The sequence below is a fragment of the Pyxicephalus adspersus genome, chromosome 3, assembly GCF_032062135.1.
Source record: "Pyxicephalus adspersus chromosome 3, UCB_Pads_2.0, whole genome shotgun sequence".
Taxonomy (NCBI): domain Eukaryota; kingdom Metazoa; phylum Chordata; class Amphibia; order Anura; family Pyxicephalidae; genus Pyxicephalus; species Pyxicephalus adspersus.
The window spans coordinates 56,785,384-56,811,869 of NC_092860.1; the positions used below are offsets into that span (position 1 = coordinate 56,785,384).

General features: G+C 38.9%; 1 protein-coding gene across 1 annotated transcript in view; it reads left to right on the plus strand.

Moving 5' to 3' along the window:
* Positions 1 to 664: 664 nt before the first annotated feature.
* Positions 665 to 26,486, plus strand: part of KISS1R (KISS1 receptor) — a 45,421-nt gene continuing 19,599 nt past the window's right edge. The window contains exon 1 of the mRNA XM_072407079.1: positions 665 to 810. Coding sequence (XP_072263180.1) covers positions 781 to 810 — 30 coding nt within the window. The 5' untranslated portion in view covers positions 665 to 780. The remainder of the gene's footprint in view (positions 811 to 26,486) is intronic.

The following is a 26,486-nucleotide window of genomic DNA, read 5'->3' on the forward strand; positions in this document are numbered from 1 at the left end:
TGTTAAAGTCAGATCAGATAAGTATAACAGGAGGATGAAAAGCTTTGCCATTCAAACAAACCAACTATGATTGTACCTGTGTGTGAAAATTCCAAGTTGGCCTATGAACATACATTTAATTCACATGTAGGGTTTTTTTTTTAAATTGATTTTCTAAAGCGATTTATTATATGTTAAAGTTTTAATATAAATATAATATAAAAGCTTTCCATACCAGATTTCCCTCCAGTGCTCGAAGCGCTCACAAAAGAGGACCCTGATATGAACCCCAGAGAATTTCCTCCTTGCAGGTAGCATCCCAGCAAGGATTCAAACCTGTGATCTAGTGCTACAAAGGTCAAAGTGCTAACAACTGAGCCAACCATGCTGACTAGTCAGAGTGCCCATGCTGACCTGATCTATCATCAAAAGTTATGTGAGTGTAAGAACTGAACCATAGATTAATGGAGAAAGGTGGTCTTGTCTGATAAATCAAGTTTTCTTTTAGACTATGTGGATGGCCACATATTTTTGCATCAGTTGTTTTGGCACCACAAATGGGGGATCTACACAATATTCTGGCAAAGGAAATAAGTTTTCTGCTTTTTTAATAATAAAATAACATTGCTCTTTTTTTCAAACAATATATGAGTTAAAGCTGTTGTTAAATGCTGTAATGGTTCACATATTTGTTTCGTCTTTACAGCTAACTTGGCCACCACAGATATTATATTTCTTGTGTGCTGTGTACCCATCACTGCTGCCTTGTACCCCCTTCCTGGTTGGATATTTGGTGAATTCATGTGCAAATTTGTAAACTATATTCAGCAGGTAAGCATGCAATATTTCGAAGATTATCTCCACAATTGTGTTCTTATTGTATGTTTAATAACAGTCCATAAATGTTACACATATGCTCTATGTACAGTGCACTTTATGTCAAAACAATAAACAACTTACCACCTAAAATCTGTGGTGTATCTAGGTAGATCACAGATTTCTTTTTTTCATATAAACAGACAGGATAATATTATAAAATCCTAATCTAATTCAGCAGGTAAAAATTCTCTTTTCTGGAAATTGAAGCTGCAGCTGGTGATCTAGCAAACCTGCACTTATTATTTTAAAAAATATTTGCCATTAGTTTGCAAATGTTTTCAATTCTGGACCAGATCCATTACAGGTTTCCTGGATTACCCAGGTTTTCTCACCATACTCTATCTTTTCCAATCTTTAAGAGCTTTATTAAATCAGGGCTTTTATATTGATAGGGTTTTTGGAATTTTTGTAGACCATACCTTTGAGCCTGACATAAGACAAGGTATACTACTACTCTCCAGGAGAAGACATTTTTTTTTATTCCCAAGGATGTTAAACCTACTTTTTTGTGGCTTCTTGTTTATGCAGGTAATTTTGAGGCAAACACATGAGTAATTTGTCATAGCTTTAGATTCCTGCTTTTTTAAACTCCTCCTTCCAAACTCCATTCTTTAGATTTGCAACTTGAATCTTGATCATACTTTTGTAAAACACTGGTGATCCACCAGTTGCTTATTTTGGTTGTCATTTTTAATAACATACCTTGGAATTTCACTTAGCTCTGTAAATTGTTACAGAAAATTTTGTAAAGTAACATTTCCAGTATTTAGCTACACCAGAGTACATTATCATTTTATTAAATCTTCTTTGCTAAAAAGAGTTTATGGTTATTATTTTACTTTTCTTGAAAGCCAATTGTATGAAATCATTTACCTTGCTCATAAACGCTGTTGTGTTTAAGTCTATTTTATTTAACGCTGCAGGGCAATTACCGTCTTGAAAGAATGGATTATTGCAGGATATGGTCTTTACAATAAGAGGCTTTTGTTTGTCTATTTTCAATATTTTTAACCTGGCATTTTCCACAGATGATATACCAGGCAAACTAACTTTAGTCTGTATGTTTTCACAGGTTGAGTTATCCAGCGTTATATAGTAGAGGATAATAAATCCTTCCTCTATTATTTTATTGTCTTTGTTTAGAATGCTAAATTACATTAATTTATAAGGCAACAAAATAAATATGATTCCTGAGAATCTCAGGACATCTGTGCACGCGCAAGGTCAGGTGATGCAGCCTGCTGGAAAAGGGAAAAAGTGCCAATCTCACTGCGCTCTGCACGCCCATTCTGTCTTTATCACCGCATCAATAAAGACAGAAGGTGAGGGGCTTTTTTTTTTTTGTTTTTAAAGGGTGTTAAAAGAAAAAAAATATAATTTTTTACTTTACATAAAAGTCCTTTTATACCCTTTTATGTAAAGTAAAAATGTTTGTTATATGTCTGCTTTAAGCTTTCCCTTAATATTATAACCTGACTTTTTTCCAGACACAGAAAAGGTTAAAAAAAGTAAAAACACTGAAAAACCTTTTCCGGGCTTCCCAGACTTCTTTTATTAAGAGTAGTTTGGTTAAAGCAGTGTTTCTCAACCAGGATTCTGTGGAAGCCTAAGATTCCTTGAGCAATGAGCAGTTTGTGCTGCTCTGGTCAGTTATTACTGGCACTAATGATCTTTTTGGTTATCTTTAGAGTGGAATTCTTCCCACTGGCCATCAATGCAGGGGACATTCTTTGCACTGGCACCCATGCTAATGCATTGTGTGTTGTGAATATAGGTATTATAGCAGGGGTTCCCTAAAGTCATGAAAGTTATTGAGAACATCGAGAAAGACTGGGTTAGAATATTATAGTGTTCCTCATGCTTTATGAAAAACATTACCAGCTTTAAGTGATCCCTCATGCATGGTATTTAGGGATTTTTGTAGTTACGATGTTGTCCTCTAAGCTGTAAGTATACTGTACGCATTTTTTTTATATAAAATCTGCATATTCAAAAAAAAAAAAAAGTGTCATTTGACTCAAGACAAAAACATACAGAGTTTAAATCATAGGGATGCTAATGAGTTTAATTCCTATACAGGTCTCCCCAACAATTTTAGTGACATTATTATGTTTATGGCCCTTGCAATTAACTCACAAATCATCGTTAGACTTCGATGCAAATTCACTGAAATGCTCATATTTGATTTTTGGGTAATTTGTCGACCTTGGAACGTGTCTAATTTTAGTCAGTTCAACTATCTAATGATGTTTAGGGCCACTGTGTTCACCATTACAGGATGAAGGCAGAACATTATAGTTATGATCTGAATAAGCACATAATATATGAAATAATCTGCTTCTATGACATCTCCTTTTAAAGCCCAACATGATCATTTGTATTGACCTTTATTATAGAATTACAGTCTTGTATAATTGGGGTTCTGGTAGATCATGGACTTAATAACTGCATGCAATGCCAAGCTGCAATATCTAAAGCTAGTAAAGTACTATATTGTATTAAAAGAGGAATAGACTGCAGGGATGGAGACATAATCCTGCCCCTGTACAAAGCATTGGTCAGACCACATCTGGAATATGCAGTCCAGTTTTGGGCACCAGTTCACAAAAAGGACATTGTTGAATTGGAGAGAGTGCAGGGAAGGGCAACTAAACTAATAAAAGGAATGGAGGAGCTCAGCTATGAGGAGAGATTAGCTGAACTGAATCTATTCTCCCTTGAGAAGAAACATTTAAAGGGGGGATATGATCACCCTGTATAAATATATAAACAGTCCATATAGAAAACTTTCTTCCGAATTATTCACTTTGAAATCATTACAAAGAGCAAGAGGGCACTCTTTGCGTCTGGAGGAAAAGAAGTTTAAGCTCCAGATAAGGAAGGGATTCTTCACTGTTAGGTCTGTGAAAATGTGGATTCAGCTCCCTCAGGAAGTAGTTTCAGCAATTACTATAGATTGCTTTAAGAAAAAGTTGGATGTTTTTCTGGAAGCACAGAATATAACTGGGTATTAAGGCTTCAAAGTAAAAAAAAACAGTGACTGTTGCTTCAAGGAACATGCGATTGCCACATGGAATCAGGAAGGAATTTTTTTTCCCTCTGTTGAAGCAGATTGTACCAGGGTTTTTTTTTTTTTTGCCCTCCTCTGGACCAACTATGTCTTATAGGGTTTTATACCTGGGATATGTTTTTCCCTAGTGGTTGAACTTGATGGACTTATGTCTTTCTTCAACCTAACCTACTATGTAACTATATGCAATAAAAATCTGTCTCTTAACACCTTAATGCCTAAAGATTAATATGCTGGTAGCTCAAGAGGCTTGCAAAGTGCTTCTAGCATACCACTTGTATAGAGACAGAGGACCACCAGTGTCTTACCCCTAAATATGAGAAATAACAAATGAACAGCATATTTTTTCCAATATGAAAAAATTCAATACTGTACTCTTATGGGAATTATAATTATAAATTATAAACCATAAAAACAAACAAAATTAAAAAAAAAGAAAAGTATAAAAATACAGCACAAAACAAACATTCAAGCCCGGGAAGTAGGGTTGGGGGGGGAGTGATGGATGAATGAAATAGTATTATGTCATGGGTAAGACTATGCCCATAGCCCACCAGCTTCAAGGTAAGTATATCCTCAACTATATGAGGTAAGTACGGAATTGAGGGGGATTCTTTATACCAATCCAATGTCATCCAAGTCATCTTGAACTGTTCCAACCTGGCATCATTATTTGCGACTAATTGTTCCATGTGGCAATTTTTTTCCACCTTCGTTAGCCAGTCCTTAATGGACGGGGTCACTGTTTGCTTCCAAAACCTGGGGATGGGTTCCCTAGCAGCGGTAAGAAAGTGGCGAAGCACATTTTGCTTGATGGATTTATTTGAGCAATTCAGTATCATGGACAGAAGAGTCACCCTGGGACCATTGTTAATTCTAGAACCCATAAAATCATTGTAAAACTATAATTGTTTCCCAGAAATGGCAAATAACTGGAAATTCACACCATATATGTATCATGGAGCCCCTCTGAGTGAGGCAGCACATCTGTCCGATATTGTTGGGGAAATACGGTGGTGATCAACTGGGCATAAATACCACAGGGACAAATCTCGTAAATAGTTTCCTGCGCTCTACAGGCAAGATTAACTTTATGGGTGAGAGCAAAGGATTTCTCCCAGTCATCTGCCGTCACTGATACACTCAAATCAGATTCCCAGTATAGTGTATATGTAGGAGTACCTGCAATTGTGTCCAGGTTAAATAAGTTGTAAAGCAGGGAGATAACATGAGTGAGGTGAGTAGAGGACCTCAACAGAGCCTCAAATCCTGTCAGCCTCTATATAATGCAGATAAATCTGAGAACGAGGCTTTTAAGGTGGCACTTAAAATGAAGGTAAAAAAGATACTACTTTGTTGTATTCCAATTCAATATAAAAATTGCAATTAATGGAATGTCATCAATTATACAATCAAAACATAGAAATATGTTGTTACATCTAAACAAATTTAGTTGATTGTAAGGGAGGTCCTTGGTTCTATAGTCCTCAATCTCTTTTTCCGGACGCGTTTCATCACTAAGGGCTTCCCCAGGGGACTTTAAAAAAAATTATAAGCATCTGAGCTTGCAGGGAGACCTCTTTGTTTGAGCTTGCTGCGGTCAGGCTGCTTTCTGCATGTTCTTTTGGGTACAAGTAAGTTTCAACTTTGTATCTTATCATAACAAATTACTGGTAAATTTTCCTCATTTAAGCTCTGACTTAGTACTGCCTTTAAAGTTTTTCTGAAGTAATCTATAAACTAATTCCTCATCATTTGTAAGGCATTTTTCTCAAGTTACACTCTCCTTGAACAGGAAGTGAAATTATTAATATTAGGTTTAGTATTCCTGGGATAAACATTAAATTCAAGGTAATGACCTCTTAGTGTCTCCTTCCCCTTACAATAAAGTAGTATCTTTTTAACTCCATTTTAAGTGCCACCTTACAAGCCTATTCCTTCTTTTCACTCTCCCTGTTATTTCTAAATTGTAATTATTCTTATGATTAGCCTGGGAACTACTAAGGTTTACCTGCTATGACACATTGCAGTCCCTTATGTTTACTATTAATGTGAATTCCTCTAAAAGGACCTAACTCTTCCTTTCCTTATTATGGAATCAATCATACGAACCAATACAGATGCGCATTAATATAACATGATATCTGGAACCCCTACTCCTCCCATATTCTTAGGTTTCGTCACAATACGATACGTTTTTCGAGGACATTTAGCTTTCCATAAAAAGGACCTAAAATAATTATACAACTTCCGTAGATATGTGGTGGGTAGAAAAATGGGTAATTTTTGAAACATGTACAGCAGGCAAGGCAAGTACAGCAGCCAAGGCACATCCATTTTTAGCATGTTTATCCTTGCAAACCAAGAAAGGAACAGGGAATTATATTTCTGTAGATCTGAGTGCAATTTACTGCACAACTTTCACGGGCTCCACAGGGCCAAGTGGTGGACCCACTGTGTCACCTACTCTGTGGGTTGAGACGAGCACGGGGCACAGGGTTCAAGGAGTAGCTTGGTCTTCTCCAGAGCCTCTAGAGGTGAGGATGTTGTGCGGCAAGCTACTGCCAGGTTGCGGCCCCCGTGGCCGCCAAGCCATGGGACTGCTAATAAGCAGGAACCAAACGTAATGCAAAAGGGAATCCAAGAGAGTAGTCAGACGAGTAACAGGTATTTAAGAACAGGTTTAAGCAGGGAAACATGAAAAGCTGAGATGAAATGCAAACTTGAGAGAGGGCACTCGCAAACAAATATGCTTGATGGAAAGCCAAACCTTGTCATCGGGGGACAACTGGGGAGCAGGAGCTGCCTTTATGTCAGCCCATCTTTTCTAGCATGCAGAGGAATGTAGCAAGACCTCTTGGGCTTTTTTTCAAACCTGCTGGAAGTAATTAGCGGCAGGAACATCTGACTCGAAAGGGACAGGAGCAGGAATCTGGGAGTGAAGACCGGAAACAAAAAAAGAGAGACAGACCTGTGGATTCGCTAACGCAATTATTGTGGGCAAGTTCAGCTCCAGTCATCTTGCTGGGAGTATTTTTTTTTAGTTTGCCTATTGGTCTGAGGGTGATAGGCTGAAGAGAAGTCTAACTGGATCTTTAGATGGCGACAAAGGGCCCTCCAGAAGCGAGAAGTGAATTGTACTCCGCGATCGGACACTATGTGGGAAGGCAAGCCATGTAAGGGAACAATTTCTTTGAAGAAGATCTTCTCCAAAGGTTGAGGTGGAGAACAGATCGACCACAACCCAAATAGTAGTGGAACCATTGGAAGATGGAAGGTCGGTGACAAAATCCATGGAGATGTGTGACCAGGGTTGTTCTGGAGTGGGAAGCAGAATTAAGGGGCCGAGGGAAGCTTCTGTGGCACCTTGTGTCGGGCACATTCGGTACATGTGGCCACAAAGTCCCTCACATCTTGCTTCAGATCCGGCCACCAGTACCTGCAGCTAATCAGTTCAAAGGTCCTCCATTGCCTGTGATGCCCAGAAGGACCAATGGATGCCAGCTTTTTTGAACAAGGGTTTTCTAAGGTGGAACTCGAAACAAGTGGACTGGGACTGTGGGCACGATTTGAGTTGATGAAGGCTGGTTCTACTTCAGGATTTTCTTTCTCGAAAGAACGAGAAAGGGCGTCTGCTTTGACATTTTTGGGACCCGGTCGATGGGCGAGTACAAAAAAAACTGAGACCAGGGGGCTTGACGGGGGTTTAAATGTTGTGCAGTCTGCAGATACTGCAGGTTCTTATGGTCTGTATAAATGGTCACAGGTTGGAGAGCTCCCTCCAGCTAATGGCCATTCTTTAAGGGAAAGCTTGACAGCAAGAAGCCTCATCTTCGATGGCATCATTTTTCTTAGAAAAGAACCCACAGGACCTTAACTTGCCGGAAGCATTCTTCTGAGACAGCACAGCACCAACAGCAACAGAGGAGGCATCCACCTCCACGAAAAAGGGGTTAAAAAGTGTTCAGGCGCACCAATGCAGGAGCAGAGGCAAAAGCTTTCTTTAAAAGTGCAATGGCCTGGAAAGCCTCAAAAGACCAGACTTTACAATTGCTACTTTTCTTAGTCATTGCAGTAATGGATGCCACAAGTGAGGAGTAGTCACGAATTAATTGTCTATAATATTTGGCTTCAGCCCAGGAACATCTGAATGGGCTTCAGCCCAAAGGGTTGTGACCAGTCTTGAATGGCCGTGATTTTGTCAGGATTCATCTGCAAACCTTCAGCAGAAACGATATAGCCCAGGAACAGAACATCAGGGCACTCAAAAAGACATTTCTCCGCCTTGGCATACAGTCCGTTTTGTCGAAGCCGTTCCAAGACTGTTTTGACATGGACTCGATGAGAGGAAAGGTCCCTAAAGTATGCCAGGACATCATCCAAATAGACAATCATTTAGTCTTCTAACAAGTCCCAGAAGACATCACTCATGAAATCTTGGAATACAGCAGGAGCATTGCAGAGTCTGAATGGCATAACTGGATATTCATAGTGCCCATCTCGGGTATTGAAGGCTGTCTTCCATTCGTCACCCTTGCGGATGTGTATTAAATTGTAGGCATCTCGCAAATCAAGCTTGGTGAAGACAGATGCCTCTTGGAGACGATCAAATAATTCAGAAATCAGAGGCAGGGGATATTTATTTTTAACGGTGATGATATTGAGACTCCTATAGTCAATTCAAGGGCATAAGTATCCATCCTTTTTCTGGATAAAGAAGAATCCAGCCCCTGCTGGGGAGGAAGATTTATGAATGAAGCCCCTCGCCAAATTCTACTGGATGTATTCAGACATGGCTTTGGTCTCAGGCATAGAAAGAGAGTAGACTGCCATGGGGAGGAGAGGCACCAGGATGGAGATCAATGGCACAATCGTAGGGGCGATGTGATGGTCACACATGCTGAAATTTCCAGTATTTTTTGGGTAACCCAGGGACGGGGCATGTGGCGGTGGAGCAAACCTGCTGGACAGGAAGGATTTGAGAAAGGCATTTCTGAAGGCATGTGCGGCTCCACAAGAGTATGTCTCCAGATCTCGATTCGATGATTGGGGCATGTTTGCGTAGCCATGGTAACCCCAACATGACAGGATGATTAATCTTGGGCACCACCAAAAAGGAAATTGCCTCCGTGTGAAGGGCTCCAAGTTTCATGGTGAGTGGCACCGTGGCATGCTGGATGTAGTCCAGTAAAGCCGTGCTATTCACCAGGGAGACTACCAATGGCTTAGATAGGGGCACCACAAGAATATTGTAATCAGCAACTAATCGTTGATTAATGAAGTTCCCAGTAGCGCCAGATTTCAGAAAGGCTTGGGTCCAGAATCGGTGCTTATCGGAAGAGATCTGGACTGGAAAGGTTATTTTAGAGAGAAGAGAGGTAGTAAGTTTGCCTAGGGAGCCCTCTTCCCACTTCCCTAAGCACTGGCGTTTGGGGCCTTCAAGGGACAACTGTTTTTGTAGTAGCCCTCTCCTGCACAGTAGAAGCAGAGATTCTGGTGTCTGCAGCTTGCCTGCTCTTCAGGTGAAAGTCGGGCATGGGTTCCTCCGGAGGAAGCGGGGGGTTTTGGAAATATGGAGCCAATTTAATGAAGCACTAGACTTTCTGGGTTTCCCGAGGACACAAAGGGACACCAGTTCATCAGGGTAAGAGGAAGATCATGCCCGGCAAGCTTGTCTTTAATATGGCCTGCGAGCCCCTGCCAAAAAAACACTACCAGAGCGTCATTGTTCTATTCTAGTTCAATGGTCAAAGTTCGGAATCTGTCAGCATATTGACCTACCGAGAGGGAGGCTTGTCATAGGCCCCAGATTTCCAAAGCTGCTTAAAAGCCTGGCCAGGTTCATCAAAGACATCCCGTTCAGTGGGAAAGTTCCAAGGCTGCAATTCAAACTGGATTTGGCATTGGTTCACAAATCCTCAACAGAGTTTGGGGTCCCCGGAGTAGCGAGGGGGCAGGAAGTCGAAGTGTAGAGTATGCCGGCTATGTGGCTGGAACTGTAACAGGTACTGGAATCCGAGATACAGGGGCAGTAGTTGAAGTTGCAGAGGCAGGCTAATGGCTGACTGGAGCTTCTTAGAGAGTTCATTGCATCTCTGGAGAAAGGCCACAATTTTATTTTGAGCAATTCTTGTCTCTGAACTAGCTCACGCAGGTCCTGCATGGAATCAGGTAGTGGAGTCCATGGCCTGAACAGTCACTGTTCCACAGGGCCAAGTGGTGGACCCACTGTGTCACCTACCCTGTGGGTGGAGACGTGCACGGAGCACAGGGTGTAAGCAGTAGCTTGGTCTTCTCCAGAGCCTCTAATGTTGAGAATGTTGTGCAGCAAGCTACTGCCAGGTTGCGGCCCCCGTGCCTGCCAAGACAGGTATCAAGCAGGAACCAAACATAGAACAGAAGGGGAATCCAAGAGAGTAGTCAGATGAGCCAAAAGGTCAGGGCAGGCAGCGAACAAGGTTGGTCAGTAAACAGGCAAGAGGTCAGGGCAAGCAGTGAACAGGAGTAGTCAGGAAATAGGCCCGGGTCAGTACACGGAGAATCTGGAACAGTAGAAACAAACAACAGGAACCTGGAAGCAGAGCCAAAGGAACCTTCTGTTGCCAGGTCACTTTCTTAAAAAGGGAATGTCAGGTGATGGGTATGGATCAGGTGACCCGCAGACATCAATCCCACCGACAGATGGAGTGCTGTTGCTGAGATAGTTTTCAGGTGTTCTTCAGATGTTTGCCAGCAGAAGGAAGGCATCTGCGGAGCACTCTGGTTCTTTGAGGCAAGGGAGCAGTTGACAGAGAAGCGCCTTATTTGGAACAGGAAGCACGCAGAGCATTGGATCCAGAGGCAGAGACGGTGCTGGTAACAAGGGACTGCAAGGAGGGCGAGTAAGAAGGAAGCACAGATGACCTGGACCTGCAGGGATCTGTGAGAACAGGGTGTAGTTGTATGAAAATAGTTTAGAGGGGTCTGAGGTAATATAGGCTCCTAAGTATTTGATTGCCTCCAAATCCTGAAGAAGGTGTTAGTACTAATGGATGTCTCTTGTGCAGTGTTCAAAGAGATTAAGTACTTCAGAGAAATTAACTTTAAAATAATGAAGGTACTGAATTTCTCGAATTCTGTCATAACAGAGGGAATGGTGACGTGCGGAGAAGGTAATCTGCGTATAAAGATTGTCACTACAAACTATCACCTAGTTGGACCCCTCTAACATTCAGGTTATTCCGTAGAGCTACAGCTAAGTGCTCCATGACATAGTTACATATTTACATAGTAGGTTAGGTTGAAAAAAGACAAGCATATCAAGTTCAACCACTAGGGAAATAAATATATCCCAGATATAAAAATCTATAAGACATAGTGGGTCCAGAGGAAGGCAAAAAAAAACCTGGTACAATTTGCTTCAACAAGGGAAAAAAATTCCTTCCCGATTCCATGAGGCAATCGGATGTTCCCTGGATCAACAGTCTCTGTTATTTTTACTTTAAATCCTTAATATCCAATTATAGACTGTGCTTCTAGAAAAACATCCAGCTTTTTCTTAAAGCAATCTTTAGTAGTTGCTGAAACTACTTCCTGGGGGAGCCAATTCCACATTTTCACAGACCTTACAATTAAGACTTCCTTCCTTAGCCGGAGCTTAAACTTCTTTTCCTCCGGACACAAAGAGTGCCCTCTTGTTCTTTGTAATGATCTCAAAGTGATGGGGAAGAGCATTTTATATATACCGTTTATATATCTATACAGGGTGATCATATCCCCTCTTAAACGTTTCTTCTCTGCACTCTCTCCAATTCCACAATGTCCTTTTTGCGAACTGGTGCCTAAAACTGGACTGCATATTTCCAGATGTGGTCTGACCAATGCTTTGTACTGGGGCAGGATTATGTCTCGATCTCTGCAGTCTATTCCTCTTATTACAAGAAAGTACTTTGCTAGCTTTAGATATTGCAGCTTGGCATTGCATGCTGTTAATAAGTCTATGATCTACCAGAACCCCCAGATCCTTTTCCATTTCTGACTCCCCCAAATGTATTGCCCCCTAGACAGTGTGAAACATGCATGTTGTTATCTATATTAAATGTCATTAGCCACTTGGCTGCCCAATCAAACAGTACATCCAGGTCTGCTTGTAGATTATAAACATCCTGTATGGACTTAGTTCCATTACATAGTTTAGTGTCATCTGCAAACACAGAAATGGTAATTTTAATCCCAAACTCTATATCATTTATAAAGATGTTAAATAGTAAAGGTCCCAACACTGAACCCTGGGGTACACTACTAATAACCTTAGACTAGTCACAGTATGAATCATTAATTACGACTCTGGATGCGGTCTTTGAGCCAGTTCTCTATCCATTTATAAACTGACTTTTCAAAGCCTATAGACCCTAACTTGCAAATGAACTGTCTGTGGGGTAGTGTCCAATGCTTTAGCAAAGTCCAAGTACACTATATCAACTGCTACTCATCGGTCTACCTGTTTACTTACTTCCTCATAAAAAGAGTAAATTTGTTTAACAACTTCGGTCTTTCTTGAAGCCATGCTGACGATCACTTATAATATTATTTTCTAGCAGAAACTCCTCTATGTGTTTTTTTTTTAATCAAACTCTCTAGGACCTTTCCAACTATGGACGTTAAACTAACTGTTCTGCAATTACCTGGTAATGACTTTGCTCCCTTTTTGAAGATTGGAACCACATTGGCCTTACGCTAACTAATCGGTACCTTGCCAGTGACTAAAGAGTCTTTAAAAATTAGAAATAATGGCTTTGCAAAATCCAAGCTCAGCTCTTTGAGGACAAGTGAATGTAATCCATCAGGTCCTGGTGCTTTATCAACCTTAATTTTTCCCAGTTGTTTCTCAGTCATATCAATTATGAGCCATTGTGACTCATTTAACACAGAGACATTGCTATTATGAATTTAGACTTGAGCTCTGCCATTTTCCTTTGTGTACACAGAGATAAAAAAAAAAAAAAGTGTTTAGTAAATCTGCCTTTTCTTTATCTCCAATTACCAACCCAGCGACATCCTTTAGGGGCCTACATGTTCAGATCTGATCTTTTTGCTATTAATATATTTTTTAAAAATGTTTGGGGTTTGCCTTACTTTCCTTTGCAATCGGTCCTTCATTTTGAAGTTTTGCATGTTTTATCTCCTTTTTACATCTTTTGTTATATTCTTTAAAGTTCTCAAAACGATGAAGGTGATCCTTCATTTTTATATTTTTAGAATGCCCCTTTCTTGTTCACTATGGCTTTTTTAACATCAGCTGTGAGCCACATAGGTTTTAATTTTAGCCTCTTAAACGTATTACGCATTGGAATATATTTTTTATTATGCTTTTGTAGAACAGACTTGAAACATTCCCATTTCTGTTCAGTATTCTTTGAGGACAATATTTTCTCCCAGTCCAGGTCACAGAGAGCCGCCCTTAATAATGGACAAATTGCTCTCTTAAAATTAAATGTTTTTATCTTTCCTGTTTTTGCTTCCTGTTTACAGCATACATTAAATGAAATCATATTATGGTCACTGCTACCGAGATTCTCTTTTACATGCACATTTGTTATAAGTTCTGCATTGTTAGAAAGAACTAGGTCCAGCAGAGTATCATTTCGAGTTGGGGCTTCTATAAACTGTACCATAAAATTATCTGTTCCTGTAATGCCATTACTCCAGTTAATGTCAGGGTAGTGGGAGATTTCTCCCATGCTTAAAACACTTGCACTTTTTGCAGCTTTTTCTATCTGTGCTAGTAGTTGATTTTCTTTTTCTTCTTTAACACTAGGGGGCCTATAGCAGACTCAAATAATTGTGTATTATTCAACCCCACATTCATCTCCACCCATAATGCCTCAACCTCATGGCTTGTTCCATCCACAATTTCTTCTTTCATGTTCACTTTTAGATCACTCCTCACATACAGACACCACTACCCTTTCGTTTGACTCTGTCTTTAGGGAAGAGAGTATAACCAGGAATATTGACAGCCTAGTCATGCGAAGAACAAAGCCAGGAATTGGCAATGCCAACCAAGTCATAATTCTCTTTACTCATTAAGGCTTCCAACTCCTCTTATCTTGTTCTCTAGACGTCTAGCATTGGCGAACAGACTCTTTAAACCATTGCTGCTTTTACCATACTTCTTTGCCAAATCCTTTTGTTTTTCAGTACAACTAGTACTCCACAATCCAATGTTTCTTTGTAACGTGGGAAGCTCCATACATTTATTCATAACCCTCCCCCTATTATCCCCAATCGACCCTCCACTAGTGTCTGCCCCATGACTAACCTTTCTGCCACCTTATTTACTGTCCCACCCCCATATGTCTTGGTTTAAATATCCCTCTACCATTCCCCTAAATCTTTCCCCTAGCACAGCAGACCCTCTTTCATTTAGGTACAAACCATCTCTGGTATATAGGTTGTACCCCAATGAAAAGGCAGCCCCAGTGCTCTATGAACCCAAACCCTTGCCTTTTGCACCAGGACTTGAGCCATGCGTTTAGCTGTCTAAGCTCCCTCTGCCTTTCCTGTGTTGTGCATGGTACAGGCAATATTCCAGGGCAATATGACCAGAGCATACACTAAAGGTGATAAGGGGCAGCCCTGCCTAGTGGCTTTTAGTATCTTAAAAGAATCAGACACAGCCGTTGACCCTTGCTGACAGTGATGAGTATAAAGCAGCTATCCTTGAAATCATACCAGGGCCTAGGCCCACTTGACGTAGTGCTGCGTACATGAAAGACCAACTGACCCTATCGGTGTCAACCGAAAGAAGGCACAGAGAAACCTTTAAAAACTTGGCATGTTGGGTCAGAAGGATGTTTTTGAGGGCGTTATCTCTAGCCTACCGTTCATGTATGAATCCTACTTTATCTTTGTGTATTAAGAAAGGCATATGTTTGGTAAGTCTATTGGCTATCATCTTAGAGAACAATTTGGCGGTCAACATTAATAAGGGAGATAGGTCTGTAATTCGAGCATACTGTATAGTCCTTGCCTGGCTTAGGAAGAATACTGATGTGGGCTTCAAGACTTTGGGCCAGGAAGGGGATGTTATCAGATATAGAGGAAAAGGAACTAAAAATTGAGGGTGTGAAGTTCATAAAACTTTGGCATGAATGCATCTGGACCAGGGCTTTTCCCTGCTGGCGTAGATTTAATGGCCAAGGCCACCTCTTCCTCAGTGAAAGGAGATTCCAAATAAGACAACTTCTGGGTCTAAGAGTGAAGGAGCTATCTTGTTGATGTCATTTTCGAGAACAATAGATGTACCAGGATTTGGCCAGAGTTGATATAGGTCTGCATAGTATCCATTTAATGTCTGTAATATGTCCTGAGAAATGAATGTTAAGTCGCCCTGTGCTGTACGAATAGATGGGACATAGGTGCACGAGGGTGAAGTCCCCTGAATAACAGTCTGCAACATTTGTCTCCATATTGATATATCCTTTTACAGAAGCAGTCCCTGTATCGCTGAAGTGCTAGGTCATAGAGCTCTAGAGGTTCTAGTTGGGGTTATTCCAAAAATGTGTCAGCTGACAGTTTGTTTATGTAGGTGTTCAAGATTTTAGATTTTATCTAATGTGTTTTGAATATCCTGTGACCTAATCTTCTTAAGCCATGTGCCCTGCTGAATTAAGACCTCATGAAGAACCACCTTCATAGCTTCCCATTGTATAGGGAGCGGAGTGGTGTCTGAGGAATGATCTCAAATAAAATTAGTGATAGTATCAACAACTGCCTTAGCACAAAAAGGGTCTTTGAACAAAGAGTCATTACACCTCCAATTTCACTCTCGAAATGTCACTTGAGGGAGATGAAAAGTGACAGTAACAGATGCATGGTGGGACCATGGACAGGAGTTAATTGTAAAAAGGGAGTGCCAATCCAATGCAGCGTGACTGACTAAAATGTAATCTATGCGGGAGTACACCCAGTGTGGGTTAGAGTAAAACATAAAATCTTTAAACGTAGAATGCAAAGTGCACCATACATCTAATAATCTGAGTTCACATAGTTTAGCATGGAATGTGTTTAGGTTAGAGTAAGATATAGGAGTTTTAGCTAATGAGGTGTCTATACAGGGATCAAGAGCAAAGTTGAGGTTGCCTCCCACAATAACAGTGCCCTTAGCAAGTACTTAATTGAGGACACAGTTGGTTGGTAGTTGGGTAAGTACAGTGAGGCCATTGTAAACATCTTACCCCAAATGGACACCTTGAGGAACAAGTATCTACCCTGAGGGTTACTGTGGGAATCTATAACCTGAATTGGTAATGTTTTATGGAATGCAACAGAGACTCCTCTGGTTTTAGTGTCAGGGTTGGAACTATGGTACCAGCCAGCTCTTAATACTACAGTGCCACAGGGAGAAAAATACTAATTGCAACCAAGCATATAGTTTATGCAGCTACTGCAGTGGGACCACCCAAGGTGCTTCAGTGTCCATCAACCATCCGGTCCAGGAACTATGTACGTAATAACTAGTCGAGCCAGTATTGCTATTTTGCCTAGCAGCCCCTGGGTGGCAACACTGCATCAACCAGCAAAGGAACATGTTCCCAACATTATCTCTATGAGGAAAAGGAAAAAAAAGGCCAAAAAAAAAAAAGAAACCTCCAATTGTAACCCGTAAATAGGAGACCAAAGTGCCTGAAAAATAACCCCGTTACCAGTCCGTAGCCCCAGTAGAAAAGTGCCAGGAATCCCGGGAAGAAGACGACCTGGTTCTCGTGGCGGCCTGGAAGTTTGTGTAATACACAGATAAAGGATCAGGTAAATCAACCAACATCCGCCAGTGGTAGTTACTGAGAGATATGTTTATCACACTTCCCATCCTGTTGGTAGGTGACAAAAAATAGAGATGTTGACAAGGGCCTTTTACAAAGCCGAGTTGAACAGCAATACTATAGAGAAAAATCCGGAGAGCGCTGAAGGAGGGGAACTTCATCTTCCAAAGTGCGGATCCTGAATGGGTCAAGAAGTCATTCCCTCAAAGTGTCCAGCACTAAGGTGGGTATGATTTACTGAAGACTGTGTATTAGAGGAGCATCTCGATTCAGAGAATAAGACCTTGATGGGCAAAAAGATAGTCCTTTATGTTATGGCAATGTAGAAAGAAGGCAGTACATGTTGATGGGTGATTAGTAATTATAAGTAAGATGTCCATTGACCAGTTACACTTGTGAAAACTTGGCCTTAAGAGATCCCATGTGTTCTATACAGGTAGATTGTAAGGCTAAGGTAGTGTTCGTCACCTTTGCACTGACCTTTGCATAGCTCGAAAAACTGATTTGCAACCAGCCTCCAGCCCACTGATACAAGATTGAAAGATCCTGTCTGGTATAAAGCCCTGAGGTGAGCATTCCAATCCCAACCCTCCTCACCTGTAAGTAATGAGGAGCTGGAAGCAGAGGAGTCCACCAGGGTGCCTGGTAAGTATAGGCTTCTGATAGGTGAGGCTGGGTGACCCTGTATATGGAGGGAAGGTGATCCTGTTGGCTCTGAAGATGCTGGTTCCGGAGGTGTATTTGGAGCCCACAGCTTTGCCGCCTGAGGTACTGCATCTAGTGTGGCGATCGCAGTCATGGCTGCAGCTTGAGACTGCTGCACTGTGGCCTGGTCTTTCGTGGCCCAGGCGCCGGTGCAAAAAAGCTGACCAGCTGACCAGCCAATATGCAATTGGGTCAAGGGCCATATCCACACAGCAAATTGTTTACATATATACCCTATAGAAGGAATAGCCAGATTTGCCATTTTTCTCACAAAAAAAAATAATATATAGTAGAAATTTAGCAATTAGCACGGTATTGACTAGAAAAGTATTTTTTTTTTTCAAAATCAAATTTAAAATACAGGCGGAAAAAATTGTCCAAAATCAATCCACAACATTCATTCCTAAATGGATAACAAAAACCTATTTATTGTAAAAAAAAAAAAAAAAAAAAAAATATTAGTAGTAAAATAGTAAAATTTTTACTGTGACCTCGAAAGTAAATTTTTGTAGATACTGTTACAGTTTGGTTAAGGTAATGTTTTAGTTTAATGTAAGGTGTTATGTTTTTTGGTAAGTTCAAAAACTAGAGAATTATTTGTACAATTAAAGAGATTTAGGGCATGTGTTTATTCATACATTCTTTCAGTGACAAAAGTCTATAGCAACTAATGTGTTGGGCTTCCAATGAAAAATTAATGTGTAAGGATAACAGTCCCCCAATCTAACGCCGCAGTCTTTATCTATAGCAGCCCCTGCTCAGCCCCAGGAGACTGGTTGTGTCTCCCAGCACTCGGTTGCCCCCAGGACATGCTGCGCAAGGGATGGTGTCTGGAGATAGGCCAGCAGGTGACCAGGAGCCCACAAATACAGAGTACAGAATTATCAGGTAATCCAGAAACAAGCCAAAGTCAAAACACAGGAAATCAGTGCACAAAGCGAAGTACAAAGAGAAGGGCAAGCAGAGTCGGGGTCACAAGCAAAGGTAGGTCCAGGCTGAGTTCAAACCGAATGTCAGTAACAGAGAAACACTCAAAATCACTCCAGCACAGGTAAGACCAGCAGACACTATAACAGGCACTGGTGACTGGAAGCAGAGAGGCTTTAAAGTCCCAGCAGCCAATAGCAGCACAGGACCAAGTCAGCCTCTAGAATCTCCTTCAGCTACGTGCAGCCCAACAATGGATGCTGGGGATGCCAAAAAATACATTAGGTTGCACAACTAAAGGGAAGCAGAGGCTGCTGCTGCTATCTTAGTTCTCCTGGCTCCTGCAAATTACACTGCTGGACAAAACAATGGTGCACAGCTTGGAGTCGCCAGACAGAGCACTTCCCAACAGAATGTACCACAGTCAGGAACCTTATATCTTATAGGAGTCTTACATTAAAAGAACTTTGACAAAAGTTGTTTTTATGTTGTTGTTAATAAAGTCATTTCCATTTCTTGAAATAGACATTCTAATAAAAGTGAATTTTCCAGAGATTATCAGAGTACTCCCACACTCCATGTCCGAGATAATGAATCATTCTGAACACAGCACCATGCAGATTGAGAAAAAGACTAAGCAATGTCAGTACTATGGTGACAGAAGATAGAAATGTTATTGTTTGCATGTTGACAACATAGCTGACAATATCTCTGGATGGGATTAATAAAAAAAATATGAATTCCTATAGATATTGTTTACAAATAAGGTAATAATGCAATTAAAAATCCAGGTAATGAAAGCATGTCTACATTTATGATGTGTTAAAACTTTTATTATTTAATAATACTTAAAATTTACTTTTAATATTTTAATTTTTACATTTTTATCAGCATGTCATGAGCAGCAGTGAATGATTGGCTATAGTAAATGAAGTTGAAGCAGAATTCAGAAGTTTAGGAAACTTATTAAACAGTCACTTGTTGGTGTGAATAATTTATGTCATTAGAAGTAAGGATACATTTCTATAAGGTACAGTCTAAGATGTACCTAGTCATGGGCACAGAACAAAACTTCTATAGGTCCAAATACAGTAACCACAATTAAAAAAGCGCAAACCAGCCAAGCAAAGTAGTAGAATAATGCTGACCACATAAATTGCAGTCTTGCAACCTTTACACAGTTCTCTTTAGTTGTACAGGAAACTGGTATGATGTCCCAATTAAACAATCCATTCAATTTAATTTCAGCAAAATATCAAAAAATATTTGTTAGGAATTTTGTGAAGAGTTGTTCAAACCTCTCAACTGTTTATAACCATATAAATACTTAGACTTAACAAATTATTTTAGGAAATGTATTCCAGGTTTGCTAGGATCTTTTCAAGTCTTGGCAAACTTTAAAAAATCAGGTCCAAAGTGAGTTTTGCTTCTGATAACCAATTTTTATAAGAAACATGACCATGTACACAAATATATTTGCTGATGGTTACTCCTGAAGGATATTGTAATAACATGGCCTACTGAGGCAGTATTATTACATATCTGCAAGTAGTTTATAGAAAAAAAACAAATTTCTACAGCATATTTGATAGCAAACACATTTGAATTCAAGAGTCCTCAAATAATAGAGGAAGATATTAAAACTAATTGCTGATAGCAATTACAGTTCTGCTACTGATGTGAGGGTATATAGTGGAAGCACTACAGTCCATAATTTACACAGCAGAAAAAAAAAGGTTAAATGCACAATCCTAACCTATTACTTTGGAGGAAAATGTAGAGCCCTTTATTTTTGTAATTATTGCTGATGAGGCATTTGCACTGCCAACTGCTATCATGAGGCCCTATTCTGAACGAACACTGCATCTTAGAGAAAACGGCCGTAAAAATACAGGCTAAAATGAGCTTGAGCATGATATTTCATAGCATACATGGATAGTGTTCAATAGAACCCTGTAATGCTGACACATTAGGAAAAAAGTATAGACACTCCAAAATTTGTACATATATGTTGCTGGTCTTCAATATAGAGAATGTTTCTTGGTCTTCAGTGTGAAAATGTCAGTTAAACATTTAATATGGGAGAAATACACCAAAGGCTTGAGGAGCAACTCTTTCTCTTTACCTCTCACGCCTGTACATTGGTCCTATGGAGCAGAGCAACCTTTACATTTATCTTACTATTGGTAGCTTTTAATTGTATAAGAAAATAAAAAATGCATTTATTGCTTTGAAGATAAACAAAGCTTTATTGCAAGAATTATTTAGTTTTTATGCAACCCACAGACAAAAAAAATGTAACAATCCTAGAAAATAACTTTTTTTTTTACTTCGAAAAAATGGTTTGACAGTGTTAATTTACAAAAATTATTTTGTTCTTGATAAAAAGTATACATTTTATTTAATACTTTATTCTGTCTGAAATATTACTACACTTGCTTCTGATAAAAAGCATTGTGAGGTTATTTACAAATGAAAAAGGCTTTTTGTGTTTTTTTAATACCACTAAAAGAAAAAAAAAATGTACAAAGTTAACAGAAGCACATTTTAATTGAAAACAAAAACTATGATTGATGTTCTTTAATCTTTAAATTTAACTGGAACCAAAACTTTTTTTTTCATTTAAACAGAAAAAGCTAATGTTTTTGCTAAATTTTATTTGCAGTCTATGACCCTTTTGGGGACAATAAATTATAGGAGGGGTAGTCATTCATATAGCAAGACACAGCCAGCAATAACAAAGGGTGTACTCATTCACTACTGAAAAAAGACAGCAATAAAACCTATGTCCCATTCATAGACATTTCACTTCCTTCTCCAGGGACAACAGAAATTGCAAATAAAAACCCGACAGATTATTTATGCTTTCCCATCAGAGGATTTATGCTTTCCCCATTGCATCCAAAAAAAACAAAAGAAAAAAAAAAGGCTGGAGTTAGGCTTTGTTATAAATATAATTTATTTTTTAAATAAAACTACAGTTATTTCAGTTTAGTGTTTAAGAATACTTACTTATGTGCAATAAATAATTGGCACAACTGTGGTAGGTGTTTAAGGAATTGTTCTCAACTGTCCCATCTTGCTACGTTGCGTTAAAGCACTTAGCATTAAACGTGTATTCAAGTTATTGAGCCAGAAATGCACCACAACAGACAAAAAAATTCAAACATTTAGCAAAATTGCTTAAGGTGAACAAGCATCAGAGGGATTTTCATGTGTGACCCTAATGTAGTCTACATTTTTTTCTTCGATATAAAATGTTTTTAAGGTTATTTTTTTATAATGTTGTTAAACTATTCAATGCTTTATTTTTATTTGCAATTATAGATGTCTTTAGCTTTCTATCAGATTGTTTCTTATAGTCTACTTGATAGAGGGATGATTACTCCTATAATTATATAGGAGTCCTATAAGTATAATAAAATATTATCCTACATTTTATATAAAATGATTATGTCTCCTGCTGCATCAAAGTCTTTTTAATCAGTTCCTCGTCATGTAAGGGCTATTTTTGTTCTTCCTTTGTCCCAGAATTACTTTCCTCATTTCAATTTATGTCAATAATTACAAAATAAATTCAGGACATGTTACTTACTAGTGAAAGCATATATTTTCTAAAACATTACCTTTTAAACACAAATTATTTTTTGTTATTTTTTTAAGTTACCTAAAATATTAAGCAGTTTGAAATGTTTACATAATGAATGAAAAGTAGCAAAAGTGACAAGCAGTTTGTAGCTGGGAGTGCAACAATGGGAGTGCAAAAAACCAAGACCGGTATACTGTGCTACCGATGTAGTTCACAGCACAGGGGGCCCACTTTGGCCTTTTTGCATTGGGTGCTAAAGTCTTTGTCCAAGCACTTATCTGCTCCTTTGCCATCCACTTAGGTGGCAGTTCTATTTGAGTATTTTGTTTTTAGAGTTTCTGAAGGCTTCATTTACACACAAACCATGTAGTTATAATCACAATTACCTGTCAATAATCCTCTTTGACTACAAAGTTTCAAATGGCACAGAAGAAAAAGAAGACCTCATTTACTCTTAGTAAACTTTTTAAAGTGCCTCATGCCCCATATTTAAATACTGCTACAATCTGCTGAATGATAACAGTGGAGCGTGGTCTTGCAGCATCTGCATACCTAGCCTCATTATGTTTACATTTAGGATCTGAGCACTCAGCTTGGTCAAATAAGCTAGCATTCTGAGTATTGTTGCACAAATTTTCTTCAGTTCAGTTTGAGGTCTGTTTGGTCCAGCAGAGGAAAAAAACTAATAGTGAAAGACTGAAATGAGTGCTTTACTGTACACACCTTGCAGGTGATGCTGGAGTTGATTTAGAGTTGGATTATTTACATCAGTCATACATTTGTAATTAATCTAAGTACTGGGGCTTCATGAAGCCATTCTCTATAAAAACAATGGCAGTGTGATGACCATGGATGGTGATTGTTAGAAGGCATGTAGCTGCCTGCTGCTACACAATTAAACTAAAATTAGCTCAAGCAATAGGTTTGTTTAATTTTAATGAAATGGAACTGATTGCAAAATCAACCTTAAACCAAACAGCAACATTAACCTTAACCTGTCATACTTGTGTGCCAAGATAGAAGTGCCCCCGGTTACAACTCACTCACTGTTCTCAAATCACTGTTGCATATGCATGACTACTGGCTGTCATACCCTAGTACTTCCCACAGAGCAATATCTGGACCATGAGCATTTCTGGAGACACAGACAATTCATCTCATATAGTAACAGTTAATATATATTTTTTTTTGTTTTCAGTATATATGTTGCCTGCCTTCTCAATGTACATTCTTGGAACATCCCAATGCCATACATATGCACTGGATCTAAATTATTCTGGCCAATTAAGATGTGCTAAAATGGGTTTCGATGAGCATTTGATACTTTATGGGTTGAGCATGGGAACCCCAGTAACTATACAAGTGTTAATATAGATTCCCATATCACAATATCATTTAAAAAATTAAAAGCTCTATTAATTTTTATTAAAAGTTATCTTTGAGCTCAAGCCTAGTGACTGTGCCCCTGCTAAATTCATCAGTCTTCTGCAGGCAAAAGAATGCATTTTCGTGGCTTTCCCTTTCCCACTTGGCAGACCATAACACATTGTTGGAAAACACACGGTAATAAGTTGCAGAAAGGAGCTTACAATATCTGTGTCGGGCATTTGTGTACGTAATTAGGAAATGCATGGAGACAAGGATTTCTAAAGCTGTGCCATCTCCAAGTCAGCATCTTATGCATGTTGGGCATACATTAATCCATCCAGCAAAAAAATTCCCTGACCAAATAAACAGATCTAGGAATATTGTTTATTTTACTGCCTTGCATCAATTAATATCAAATAATTTTCAACAGAAATGTAAGTGAAATTGTTCAGAACACAATCACCTCTACCTTTGTACCATTCAATGAGCTACAGAGATGTGCAGTTATCAGTTGCCCACAGGTCCTTCCCACACTACATCGATAAAAAGGATCAATGTTCAATCAATATTTATTAAGAAAAGCGCTAGTTTTTACAAGATTTCAGTTTGATTTGATAGTATATAGATAAATCTAATCCATTTCAAAATACAGCATTACTGTGTAACTTAGCTGGCTGGCAAGAGAGCCTTCCTATTTCCTTGGCTAATGCCTAAAAATGCATATCCCCTGCAAAATACATATAGCTGGGAGCTTTATAAATCTGGACCAGTAAATTCTGAATTTTTTGGTTTTGTTGGGTACCTATGCCCATTCTAGCCATGCGAGACTTGAACCTAGTCCTTTTTAAGTACTGGCTGCCACCATCAATACTTGCTCATCAGCCACACGACTGGGGGAGTGAGTCACAAGGGGAGTTTTTGGCAGGGGGGCTGAACTAAACAACCTAGGCGTGTGTGTCATAACAACTGAATATATAATAAAGGTAAAAACGTATGTAATTTATATGGCATCTGCATTGTTGTGCTTCCTGACATGTGGGACTTCAGCTCCAATGGTTTTGGCAACCATTTAAGGAACCACAGGATACTGATTGGAGGTGAAATCTGTGTGTGTAAACAACAGTGCTACTGAGAACAGCGGAACATTGCAGCTATTCAACCAAAGATCAGGTTTTAAAAGAGACGCACACATCAACACTGGTAACCACCTTTAGTAAAGGTAGCTAGGTGTTCCAAATGTGTGAATAAGTAGAAGGTTTGGAAACCTGAGAGCCAATATCTGTGTGTATTCTCAAATGTGGAAGGAAACCACAAAAAACAAGCAAACAATTTTTAGTGTTGACACGTTGACAAGTGTACAAACTTTTGCTTTTCATATAAACTTCTCCATTTTAGATATAAGACCAGAGAGCTAACTATAAAGATTAGATTAGCATGTGGGGGACTCCGTGCAATTCACTGTATCTTGAACGTAAATCTTCTCTTCAGAAATTCCTAATAACCTTGGTAACCAAGCCTCTGCTTAGTCCATTAGTGCTAATGGTATAACACACCATGGAATTCCTATTATCTTTATGTTGTTTCATTTTTCAAGGTCCCTTTTTCCTGAAACCAGTGTTTTATTGAAAAGGTATAGTTCACATAATAAGATATTTGATTTTTTACTGTCTTTTTGAACTAAAATATTGTCAAGATCTTTTGAAAAGCATACATTTGTTTCCTGACAAGCTAACCAGGAACCTCTATTTAATACAAATATGCAATTACATTGTTTGTTTTATATGAATATCCCTTATGGGTAACCATTTAATAAACTTGGACATTCCATGGGGTTCAAAGTGTTTAGTTATAAACATTCTGTTCAGTAAATCCTCCAGTTTTAAAGAGAATAGCACAGTAATAATTTGCATACATAAAATCATTAGACGTCATGAATAATAATATTAGTTAAGCAACCAAAAATATATTTTTTTTTATTCCCTGTGACTGGTGTTCACCTAAATATGAATAAAAGTACAAAAGTCAAGGTGAGATGTAGCATAAAGCATAATAAAAGCAAAGCAGCTAGCTAGGCTAATTTCAGTTCAACAACCCTGAGATTTTGGTTATAAGTTTGGCAGTTAAAATAAAAAAAATAAAATAAAAAAAATACAAGTGAAAGTGTGACAAATCAAAAAGTGGGTAAATGTTAACAACTGTGGCAGCTTCATCATTAGGAAGAGACAGGTTATAGAAGCAGGAAACAAGAGTAAACACAAAAACAGAAGAGGAATGGTGGCATAAAGGCAACAAACGGAGCAGAAATTGCAGGTCCTCTGGCCTACAGGAAAAGACTCTTACTTCACAACTGACTGTAGTCACAACAGCCGTTTTGTACTCCATGCTTTTTCCAGCAGAAAGCTGGAAGGGCCCAGATATTTTAGCAGATATATACTTAAACAACAAAAATCCTGTAGTAAAAGGTAAAGGTATTTGTTAGCACATGATTGTATGGCTTCAGGTCATTCACTAAGCTATGTGAAATCCCATGCAGAATGTTAATTCACTTTTCTACTAAGTGAACAGCTTCTCTGGCAAATCAACCCCAGGGAACCGGGGGTATATTTAGCTATGAAATTGAATTTTTCTTTTATTACAACTAGGAATTAGTAACAGCACCCTAAACAAGTTATGTTGCTAGTACATTCCATACAGACATAATTTTACACTCGTTTGAAGCAAATCTAGGAAAAGATGGGATTTTAAAAAAAGTGGTTGGGTGGGGCAAACAGATTGGTGCTAGTTTTAGAGGTACATAAGAAAGGTGCTTTTGGCAAAAGTGAATTTGCAAAAAAATTGGGAAAAATTAGTAATATGCAAGGCTTTTTTTTGCCATTGTTGTGATATTGTTTCGGTTAACCAATTTTTAGTCATAAACAGGGATTTTTTTTACCATTGTTGCTAATAAAATTTGTATATATATAATATATAATAATTTGTATATATTTTCTCATATAGTGAAATTGATGCAATTAGTTACAGTTATATAGGCATTTTCTTCTACATGACAACATGTACCAATGGGTAATCTCCACCCCTTGCTCTCCACAGGACCGCTTTACCAAAGCAATAAAAGTAATCTCCCTCTCCTATAAGCTTGCGACAGGATAAGGGAGGGAAACATGCT